The sequence below is a fragment of the Limanda limanda genome, chromosome 6, assembly GCF_963576545.1.
Source record: "Limanda limanda chromosome 6, fLimLim1.1, whole genome shotgun sequence".
NCBI classification, from domain to species: domain Eukaryota; kingdom Metazoa; phylum Chordata; class Actinopteri; order Pleuronectiformes; family Pleuronectidae; genus Limanda; species Limanda limanda.
Window position 1 is genome coordinate 30620555 of NC_083641.1, and position 12193 is coordinate 30632747.

Genomic DNA, 12193 nt, shown 5'->3' on the forward strand with positions numbered 1-12193 from the left:
AAAGGCATGAAAACCTCCCCTATAGTCTAATCTGCTGTGTGGCAGACTCCCTGTTTGATACGGAGCATGAGAATGTTTAATCTTGCAACCAGCTGGAGATGTGTGTGTGTATCTGACCACACGTTAAAGTGTGTGTATGTCAATAATAAAGATATTATATACATAGATTAATACACAGTTCTAAGACACATGGCCAATACACTTCATCAGGAAAAGATTACTGTTGGGAAGAGATGCATTGTGGGAGACGTATTCTGTTTGTTTTTCCAACAATCTTACGTAATGTTTTATGAAGTCTGAGATTAACACTGAAACACTGAGTCACATTTTCAGGATGAGAGAAGCGCTAAAGCTAAAGATCACGAAGCTTCTGATTCAACCTCTGAAGCTGAATCCTGCAATAACAAACATTGAAGTGTAAATGAGTTTTATTTGAAATCAGCGTCGTTCATCAACACGTTTGCGTCCAGTTTCCAGGACAAATGTAAAAAACATTTAAACGTTTGTTAAAGTTGTTCACATCGCTGCGAGTTTCCAGGCGTTTCGTATCGTTGACATCTGCAGTCCGAACATGAGAGGATTCAACAGCGGCTGAATGATGAGGAAATACAGAGACAGGAGGATTCTGAGCTCAGAGGGAAACTTGATCACATCAAACCTGCTGTGAAGAGTCTCAAACAAACAGCCGAAAGAGAAGTTGAGCAGCGACACCAGGTGGGGGGTGCAGGTACTGACGGCTTTCTGTCTCGTCTGTTTGGAACCAGAGAAACAAACTTTGAGAATCTTTGTGTAGGAGAACAGGATCGGAAGCAGAGGAACTAAGACGGTTAGAAAAATACCGAACAGTCCGTAGATGTTGTTCACTGTGGTGTCGGAACAAGCTAACTTCACCACAAGGAAGTTTTGACAGTACAAATTATTTAAGACGTTTCCACAAAGAGGCAAACGGATGGTTAACAATAAAGTAACTAAGCACTTAACAGAGGAATAAACCCAGAGCACAATAATGAAGGTAACTGCTTTGTTCCACATCATACGTGTGTTGTACTGCAGAGGACAACAGATGGCCAGATATCTGTCATACGACATCACGGCTAAATTACAAAACTCCACATTCACATACGTGTACAAACAGAAGATCTGCAGGAAACAAAGAGGACGAGAAACAGTGTGAACGTCTGAGAGAATCTGGAGCAGGAGAAAAGGAAACAACCCTGTGCTGCCATACAGTTCATTTACAAACAGGCTGCACAGGAACACGTACATAGGTTCATGGAGACTTCTGTTCATACAGATAACTACAATCAGAGACGTGTTGGAAATCAGGATGAACATGTAAATCACTGCAGTCAACATGAAGAACAAGTATCTCAAAGCTCCCACAGGTAAATAAGTGCTAAAGATAAAATATGATGAAGTTGAATTGATCATGTTTCTGGTTTGAGTTGATTAAAGAACAACAACAGTTTATCAAACACTCTCAAGTTCTAAACCTTCTGCTTTAATTAACCTCCCTGAACAACACGCGTGTTACCTTCATGTTTACGGAGCTTCACTCTGACAACATTGTCACTGATAAAAAGACAGAAACATGTCTGCCCTCCTCACTCAGTCTACATACATGTGGAGTGACTCCAGGAACACGCTACACGTCTCCTGCAGACGAAGCACTGACTGAACCTAGAACTGCTGCTTTATTACAACAGACATGCGTCATACGTGTCACGTGAAGTACACAACACGCTGCTCATGTCAACATGTCATTAACATGTTATCAAACATGATACATATGTATCGTTAACATTAGATGATTATATGTGTCATTAATATATTATTATATAATGTCATAACCATGATATTTTGTACATTACGAAATTTCTTGACTATAAACATACAAACTTCATTCAGGAAGTTTTTAGAACCTTAACTTCGTTCAAGTTATTTTTTCTTCCTCAGTCCGAAGTGAAAACTCTGTGATAACAAAGTGAAAACACAATTTTAAAAGTGTTTTATTTCCAATTTATTTAAAGAAACAACTGAACAGGTGGTGAAATTATTCCAACACTTTGTCTGTGACTTTTACATTTTGCTGAGGTGACACACATCCCTCCTCTTCATCTCTGAGATGTTTCTGAATCCACCTGCAGTGAGTGAAGCTGACGTGCAGACTCGTGAAGGTCTCACATCAGAAGCTCTGTCAAACGGCCTCAGATTCACCAAACACAGAAGATCCTGGAAGCTCAGAGCTTCAAGAATCAACAGATGATCATCACAGATTACAGTTCCAGATGGACCCAGCATTTTGTTACAGTATCATCTAACAAAAGAATATAGATAGAAAATAGAAAAATAAATAAAGACTCTATAATTTGTCCTTCTCTTCTCACAGATGAAACGTAAACATACACAAGTAGATATTCACATACATGAAGATGACCTTTAACCCAGGACACACATGTTCCATCACGTGACTGAGAAGTGAGGCCTCAGCTCATCTGCTGCCTGACGTGTTCCATAAAGTTCATATTCAAACATAACAGGTCTCTAACATGTCAGGTGTTTAATCTGCTGCAATGCTGTGAATTATCTGCTGTCACTGATTCTCGTGAGCAGACACCGTCGTGACTTTAGAACAGAACAGACGTTTATACGCTTGTCGTATTTTTGACAGCTGCATTCCGAACATGATGGGACTGAGCAGCGGCTGAATGATGAGGAAGTAAAGAGACAAGATGATCTGCAGCTCAGTGGAGACGCTGCTCATATCAAACCTGCTGCGCAGGATCTCAAAGAAACAGCCGAAAGAGAAGTTGAGCAGCGACACCAGGTGGGGGGTGCAGGTACTGACGGCTTTCTGTCTCGTCTGTTTGGAACCAGAGAAACAAACTTTGAGAATCTTTGTGTAGGAGAACAGGATCGGAAGCAGAGGAACTAAGACGGTCAGAACAACTCCGAACAGTCCGTAGATGTTGTTCACTGTGGTGTCGGAACACGCTAACTTCACTACAAGGAAGTTATGACAATGCAAACTGTCCAAGACGTTTCCACAAAGAGGCAAACGGATGGTTAACAATAGCGTAATCAGAACCTTCACAAAAGAGTAAAACCAGAGCACAATAATGAAGGTAACTGCTTTGTTCACCGTCATACGTGTGTTGTACTGCAGAGGACAACAGATGGCCAGATATCTGTCATACGACATCACGGCTATATTACAAAACTCGATGTGTACATACGTGTACAAACAGAAGATCTGCAGGAAACAAAGAGGACGAGAAACAGTGTGAACGTCTGAGAGAATCTGGAGCAGGAGGAGAGGAAACAACCCTGTGCTGCCATACAGTTCATTTACAAACAGGCTGCACAGGAACACGTACATAGGTTCATGGAGACTTCTGTTCATACAGATAACTACAATCAGAGACGTGTTGGAAATCAGGATGAACATGTAAATCACTGCAGTCAACATGAAGAACAAGTATCTCAAAGCTCCCACAGGAAAATACGCCTCAAGAACAAAGTAAGAGGAAGTTGATGACGTTGAATTCAGCATCATTTTTGATTTCAGTCTAAAAACTGTTTAGAAATATTGAAAACATTAATCACCCAAAAAACTGGAATCCTCTGGTTCACTGAACACAAACATCACCTTTGTTTTCATTCCTTCTGACACTGAAGCAACAGCAGCTCCTGGACATGGCGTCACAAACACGTGAACCTGCAGCTGAACTCACTCAGACGTCTGTTTCACAAGCAGCCGACAGAACCAGCTGCAGACCAGCTTCTCATCAACGAGCCTTTAACAACAGGAACCTCCCCCGAGACCACGCCCACGTCAGCAGAACCCACTTCATGATGCAACTCAGACCAAAGATTCTTCCTCGGACATGGAAATCATTCTAAAGTTCATTTTCTCTTCAGACTGAGGACGAGATGAATCACTGACAACGATTGATTAGTGCAACATGATTATCGTCTTTTACTGAGCTGAACAGTTTCCAGACAACATGACTGTCAGTGTTTCCTCAGAGATTTGAACTGGTCCTCCACTTTATAAATCTTCATAAAAATCTGCTGAATTAATACTGATGTCCCTGAATAAGCAGCGTTAAAATGTGACTGAAAGAGTCGAGTGCTGAACTGAGTGACGAGGTCGGTGAACTGTCCGATCGATTCTGTGACTTGGATCGGCCGTGTGAGTTTCCTCAATCCGTCCCTCCGAGGAAAAGCCTTGACCCTGTTTCCTGTCCACGGACAGATAGAGGCCACGAGAAGGAAGCTCGGGCTAAGGGACAGAAGAGTGGTCCAGAAAAACTACCAGTCCTTTGACAACCTGTGTGAGTTTCCCATCAAAGAGGAGAGGCCGGTGTCATGGAGCAGCACCTGCGGACCTGAAGCTCCGGAGACATGTCCCTGCACTCAGCGAGCAGAGAAGCTGGATCCAGAACCGTGATCGCAGGCCTCAGTTCCTGGGAGCAGGAAGGACTTGAGGATTCTTCTTGTGATTCGTCTTGGAAGCTGATCACAGACGCACCTGAAACCTTTCTGGATGCATGTGAACTCGGAGCATACTGATGTGTCTCCGAAAGCCTTGATGTTTCTCAGGCCTTTTGCCACAACCTACCTGTGTGAGACTGGATTTTCAGCCCTTTTTTTTTAAAGACAAAGGACAGGGACAGACTGGATGCTGGGCCTGGTCTCCACCTGAAGTCGACTTCCATTCAGTCCGACATCAAAACCGTGACAACATCCTCCCTCTCATCAGGGGAGTTACAGGTGAAAACAGGCTGGAGCGATGTGTGATTCAATTTCCAGTTCATGGAGAGAAACTCCCGGTGTAACAGGCCAAATTAACCCCCGCCCAAATTAAACCCGGGTATACTTTGGCCCGGGCCAGGGTATACCCCGGGGATAAACTGGCCTAGGCCAAACTATACCCCGGGGTGTAAAACAGCCTAGGCCATACTATACCCCTCTAGGCCAGAGTATACCCCATGGGATACACTGTCCAAGGCAAAACTATACATGGTGGATATGTGGTTGATTTAGCTCTAAGGTCAGGTAGGCATAGAAGTTGTATTGTGCTATCAAAGAATTTGAATCTTCAAAATCTAGGCTTGATATTCTCTTATATTTTAATGATAATTTACACTGCATTAATTGGAATTGGAACCAGGGTCTCATTTATAACCGTTGCGTACGTACCAAACAGGCCTGAAACGTGCGTACGCCACTTCTCACGCCAACGTTGGGATTTATAAAAACAAACTTCACGGGAGAATTTGCGTATTTCCACGAAAACCCTGACCCATGCGTACGAACGTTTTGGAGACGGGAAAGAGCGCAGAACCCAGTGCACAGAGCGCACTGGAGATCACTTACAACAAATCAAGAAACTTTCCAAATAATATCCCAGAGGCCGTGCTCTGCATTGACCATTCATGGTTGAAAGTGGGCGTGTGGAGGGCGGATTTGGAGGCAGATCCACGTACGAACGCTTCCAGGTGGACTGTGATTTATAAAGCGAACATTGCGTTCAGGTGTACGTGCGCACGGTTTTATAAATCAGAATTATCTTTTGCCTATGCCATTTCCGGCTTTTGTACATACGTACACTTTTAGTATGAATCCTACGCACTATTTTATAAATGAGACCCCAGAAGCGTGCCTTTGATTACTGACACAACAGCAAAAAATAAATTTAGAGTTTTGAGATTTAAGTTAGTTAGCTTTCTCCCTTAATTTACCTGTCAAAGCCGAACCCCCAATAAAATGTTGAAAAATTAAGTAATTCTTGTGTATATCATTCAACACTACTGATATCATGGGGGTATAATCTGGCCTGAGGAGTATAAATTGGCCTAGGCCATAATATACCCCGGGGTATAAATTGGCCTAGGCCAATTTTAACCCCGGGGGTATACTATGGCCTGTTACACCGGGTCACTCAGGCTGGAGGAGATCCAGTGTTACTTCAGTTTATGGACATGTGAGACGGACGGGATTGGATTTGCACTGCATATGCCATGTTCATATACAACTACTGTGGCTATGAAATAAATAATATGTATGGAAATAGTTGATTGACGTCCTGTGTGTGGATCATATTGTGATGACAGGTGTGTCTTCTTCAGTTTGAGAACGGCTGCATACGAGACACCTGAGGACATCAGAGAAGAATGGGTTGTGCAGCTGCAAATCAAGCAGTCTGATTGGTTGCTGCAATGAAAACAGCACAATTCAAACGGCTGAACAAGTGGTCACAGGTCAGAGGTCACAGGTCAGTGGTCACAGGTCAGTGGTCACTGGTCAGTGGTCAGTGGTCACAGGTCAGTGGTCACAGGTCAGTGATCAGAGGTCAGTGGTCACAGGTCAGTGGTCAGTGGTCAGTGGTCAGTGGTCAGTGGTCAATGGTCAGTGGTCTCATGTCAGTGGTCACAGGTCAGTGGTCAGTGGTCACAGGTCAGTGGTCACAGGTCAGTGGTCACAGGTCAGTGGTCAGTGGTCAATGGTCAGTGGTCTCATGTCAGTGGTCACAGGTCAGTGGTCAGTGGTCACAGGTCAGTGGTCACAGGTCAGTGGTCACAGGTCAGTGGTCAGTGGTCAATGGTCAGTGGTCAGTGGTCTCAGGTCAGTGGTCAGAGGTCAGTGGTCTCAGGTCAGTGGTCAGAGGTCAGTGGTCACAGGTCAGTGGTCACAGGTCAGTGGTCACAGGTCAGAGGCGACAGGTCAGTGGTCTCAGGTCAGAGGTCACAGGTCAGAGGCGACAGGTCAGTGGTCAGAGGTCACGGGTCAGTGGTCAATGGTCAGTGGTCAGTGGTCAGTGGTCAGTGGTCAGTGGTCACAGGTCAGTGGTCACAGGTCAGAGGTCACAGGTTAAAGGTCAGAGGTCAGAGGTCACAGGTCAGTACCATGCAGAAGCACGTTGATCACATGTATCACAGACAGATCAGGGAACAAGAGATGCAGCTCCCTGATAACAGAGCAGTTCAGTGGTCACAGGTCAGTGGTTACAGGTCAGAGGTCACAGGTCAGAGGTCACAGCTCCCTGATAACAGAGCAGTTCAGTGGTCACAGGTCAGTGGTCACAGGTCAGAGGCGACAGGTCAGTGGTTACAGGTCAGTGGTTACAGGTCAGAGGTCACAGGTCAGAGGTCACAGGTCAGTACCATGCAGAAGCACGTTGATCACATGTATCACAGACAGATCAGGGAACAAGAGATGCAGCTCCCTGATAACAGAGCAGTTCAGTGGTCACAGGTCAGTGGTTACAGGTCAGAGGTCACAGGTCAGAGGTCACAGCTCCCTGATAACAGAGCAGTTCAGTCAGGGGAAATCTAGAAGAGAGAAGTTAGCCAAGCTTCCCAACGCATTACACTACCAGATTCTGTATATGCAGTCTCAAAACTGCCAGATACTTATAAGGAGCGAATTACTTTACAAGCTGAATATGATCTTGTCATGTCACAGTACACTACTGAACTTTTGCTACATTCAAGATCTAAATGTTATGAACAGGGAGATAAAACTAGTAAACTCTTGGCCCACCGGCTACGTCAAATTTCTGCATCTCAGTTAATTCCTCAAATTGAGACTGGTGCGGGTGTAACATCTGATCCTTTGGAAATTAATAAAGCTTTTATGGAATTCTATAAATTACAATATTCATCTGATTGTCGTAATACCTCTGCGGATGTGATCTCCTTCTTTGATAGGTTTGACACTCCCACTTTGGATCGGGTTGTTGCTGAGGAACTGGAACGTCCCATCGCAGCAATTGAACTTGAGGAGGCAGTTAAATCATTACAAAGTGGTAAACGTCCGGGCCCAGACGGCTTTCCAGCCGAGTTTTATAAAGCATTCTGAAAACAGCTGGCCCGCACCTACTAGAGATGTTCACTGAGTCTTCCAGGTCAGGCACACTTCCCCACACCCTAAACCAGGCTTGCATTTCCTTGCTTTTAAAGAAAGGTAAAGACCCACTTTCATGCGGTTCATCTCGTCCCATTAGCCTGCTGAATGCTGACTTTAAATTGTTGTTAAGTTGCTAGCCAGACGCTTAGAAGTTGTCCTACCCTCAATTATATCTTTGGACCAAACTGGGTTTATTCGTAACAGACACTCTTTTTTTAATCTGAGACGGGTGTTTAATGTGGTTTGTAATCCTTCTCCAATCGCTCTCCCAGAAGCTCTGGTAGCTCTGGATGCCGAGAAGGCGTTTGACAGGGTAGATTGGGATTATCTTTTTTTTATTTTAGGGAAATTTGGTTTTGGGGAAAAATTTGTTTCATGGGTCAGGTTATTATATGCTTCTCCTCAGGCTTTGGTCAGGACAAATGGCACCAATTCTGAATATTTTCAGTTACATCGTTCTACAAGGCAGGGTTGACCTCTAAGTCCGCTCTTATTTGCCATTGTGATGGAGCCTCTAGCAATTGCTCTGCGGTCTCATCCTGATATATGTGGTATAGCCAGAAATGGAGTAGACCTGAAGGTGGCGCTGTACGCGGATGATCTTTGGTTGTTTTTGTCTCATCTGTCACGTTCTATTCCTGCAGCCCTCTCAGTCCTTTCGCTAGAGGGCCGAATCCAAAATGGCACTATCTTGTAAAGGTTACTTTTTTACCAGAGCACCTAGAATAATGTATGAATACACTTTTTGGGGTAAATTGACCATAAGGATTGTGATTCTGACATAATTTTGCCATTTAGACATCATCTTGACCCCGAAATCCAAGATGGCCACCATCGGGTAGAGCGAAAACTTAATTTTTGATACACAAATTAACTTTTACCAGAGCACCTAAAATAATGTATGAGGACACTTTTTGTGGTAAATTGACGATAAAGATGGTGATTCTGGCTCTCCCGGATGGTGGCCATCTTGGATTTAGGGGTCAACAGGATGTCTAAATGTCAAAATGATGTCAGAATCACAATCTTTATGGTCAATGTAACAAAGTAACCTTTACAAGATAGTGCCGGCTGCCATTTTGGATTAGGCCCTCTAGCGAAAAATGCCGACATTTTTGCGAGGGACATGGGGGCTAAATTTTTTATAAATGTTGTATAGATGTCAAATCAGTCGTCAAAACATATTTGCCCAGAGAATGGTCACGGAATTGAGGTTTCTGACCCTACTACAACAGATCCAGAAAGTTTTCTACACGACCAGAATGACAAAGTTAAAATTCACATGTAACTTTCAGTTAGTCATGTGACCTGAGGTCCACGGGTCCGAGGGGAGGTCATTACCGGTCCTGCTGATTGGTCTCTGTGGAAAACTCAAAGTGCGGCGTCCTTTCTGAGGGAACCAGTGGAAACTGTATCTCGTGTGAAGACGCCTCAGGGACAAACACGTTGATGAGCTGCAGTGACCTTTGACCTGAGGGACTTCATTAACCATGTCCACCTGAGGACACTTCAGCCTCTGGGAGCTGGAGGTTGAACTTTCAGTAATCAGTGTTTTCATTAGAACAAATGTTGTTGTGAGATTTCTCCTGCAGCTCTTTGGCATATGCATTTATATATATATTTATTTGCACATGTAAATATTATAAATGTTATTGTATATAACTGAAAGAGGCCAACTTATATATGTACAGTACAAGTTTACACATTTACTGTGTTTCAAATGTATCGATCAGATTTGTGGAAAATAACTTTTTGTGTTTTTTCTGATCAATACTTTGACTTATTAATAAATAATAAATAAATAATCATTAATGAGACGAGACTCACAGACTGAAGTGAACTCTGGTGGATCCTCGGCCTCAGTGGCTCAGACTGAGACGGAAGTTCTCTTAAAGATCAGCAGAAGAATAAGTCTGCGTCGCCATCACCTCCAGGTCGACCAGCTGATGGTCCTGATGGTCCTGATGGTCGTGAGAGTCCTGATGGTCCTGCTGGTCCTGATGGTCCTGATGGTACATAGAGTCCTGATGGTCCTGATGGTCCTGATGGTCCTGATAGTCCTGATGGTCCTGATGGTCCTGATGGTCCTGATGGTCGTGAGAGTCCTGATGGTCCTGATGGTCCTGATAGTCCTGATGGTACATAGAGTCCTGAGAGTCCTGATGGTCCTGATGGTACATAGGGTCCTGAGAGTCCTGATGGTACATAGAGTCTTGAGAGTCCTGATGGTCCTGATGGTCCTGACGGTCCTGATGGTACATAGAGTCCTGAGAGTCCTGATGGTCCTGATGGTCCTGATGGTCCTGATGGTACATAGAGCCTTGAGAGTCCTGATGGTCCTGATGGTCCTGATGGTACATAGAGTCCTGAGAGTCCTGATGGTCCTGATGGTCCTGATGGTACATAGAGTCCTGAGAGTCCTTATGGTCCTGATGGTCCTGATGGTCCTGATGGTACATAGAGTCCTGAGAGTCCTGAGAGTCCTGATGGTCCTGATGGTCCTGATGGTCTTGATAGTCCTGATGGTCCTGATGGTCCTGAGAGTCCTGAGAGTCCTGATGGTCCTGATAGTCCTGATGTTCCTGCTGGTCCTGATAGTCCTGATGGTCCTGATGGTCCTGAGAGTCCTGACGGTCCTGATGGTCCATAGAGTCCTGAGAGTCCTGAGAGTCCTGATGGTCCCGATAGTCCTGATGGTCCTGATGGTCCTGATGGTCCTGATGGTCCTGATGGTCCATAGAGTCCTCATGGTCCTGATAGTCCTGATGGTCCTGATGGTCCTGAGAGGCCTGATGGTCCTGATGGTCTATAGAGTCCTGAGAGTCCTGAGAGTCCTGATGGTCCCGATAGTCCTGATGGTCCTGATGGTCCATAGAGTCCTGATGGTCCTGATAGTCCTGATGGTGCTGATGGTCCTGATAGTCCTGATAGTCCTGATGGTCCATAGAGTCCTGACGGTCCTGATGGTCCTGAGAGTCCTGATGGTCCTGATAATCCTAATAGTCCTAAGAGGCCTGATGGTCCTGATGGTCCTGATGGTCCATAGAGTCCTGAGAGTCCTGATGGTCCATAGAGTCCTCATGGTCCTGATAGTCCTGATGGTGCTGATGGTCCTGATAGTCCTGATAGTCCTGATAGTCCTGATGGTTCATCGAGTCCTGATGGTCCTGATGGGCCTGATTGTCCATAGAGTCCTGAGGGTCCTGATGGTCCCGATAGTCCTGATGGTCCTGATAGTCATGATGGTCCTGAGAGTCCTGATAGTCCTCTGACATTGTGTTGATAAGGTAACTATAGCAACATTACAGTGTCACTGACCATAACAGACGTGTCTGTCACAGTCGGACCGAACATCAGTTCAATCAGGAGAGACTTGGTTTCCAATTTACCAATATTTATTTTTACAAACGCACAGAAGAATGTGAATGTTTTACAGTCTTTGGTATTTTAGCCCCCTGTGAGATGTCTTCAGGATTAGAAGGGGGGGAGCAGAGCATCGAACAGGAGGAGGAGGGGTTGCAGGAGTCGCTGAATGATGGCTGACTGAGGAAGAGAGGAGAAGGGATTTTTAAAGTTTGACAGCTGCTGGATGACCGACCCGACCTGATTGGATATTTAGGTACGCCCACAATCAGCTGATCACTGTGCAGGTTAAGTCCTCCTTGGTCCTGAGCTTCATGAGAACCGGGTGAGATCCTGCCACTTAAGGCCGGTTACAACACAACTATGGATTTTGTTATTTTGTTAAACCCAGCAAAGACCTGGAGTAGAAGCTGGTTCACCCTGAGAGCCAAACACCCGGATACAAACAGAAAGTGACTCTGATCCTCCAGAGAAGAGCCAGAGAACTGAGGAGTTCAGGTGTGAAGCAGCTTAAAGTGTCTGAGTCCACAAAACACTTCTAGAGTTTCAGGGGTAAACAGTGTTGAAGCCTGAAGTTACTGTAGAAACTTCTTTAAATGTATTAAAACAACAGAGTAAAACATGAAAGCCTCCATCCTGCTCCTGTGGTGTCATCAAGTGACCAGAAACCAAGTCCAAATGTCTCTGATATCCTCAGAGACACGTTCACGTTCGCAAACACACTTTACATCACACTACATTGAGCTGATGCTTTTATCCAGAGACTCACAATAAGTGCATCAACCATGAGGAACAAACCAGAACAACAAGAATCAAGAAGGTAACATTTGCTTCAAGAAGCCAAACTACAAAGTGCAACATGTAAGTGCTGCTAAATATATCCATATTTTATTTTTTATCCGAGGTGTGGTCTGAA

At 44.6% G+C, this 12193-nt stretch overlaps 2 protein-coding genes across 2 annotated transcripts; both read right to left on the reverse strand.

Moving 5' to 3' along the window:
• Nucleotides 1-516: 516 nt before the first annotated feature.
• LOC133003062 (olfactory receptor 2A14-like) lies at nt 517-1431 on the reverse strand. The gene has a single exon (XM_061072650.1). It carries the CDS (start codon nt 1429-1431, stop codon nt 517-519), a length of 915 nt encoding a protein of 304 aa, XP_060928633.1.
• Nucleotides 1432-2593: 1162 nt separating this feature from the next.
• LOC133003063 (olfactory receptor 4E2-like) lies at nt 2594-3568 on the reverse strand. Its single transcript, XM_061072651.1, has one exon. The coding sequence runs from the start codon at nt 3554-3556 to the stop codon at nt 2594-2596; it is 963 nt and encodes a 320-aa protein (XP_060928634.1). The 5' UTR covers nt 3557-3568.
• Between the last annotated feature and the right edge of the window lie 8625 nt (nt 3569-12193).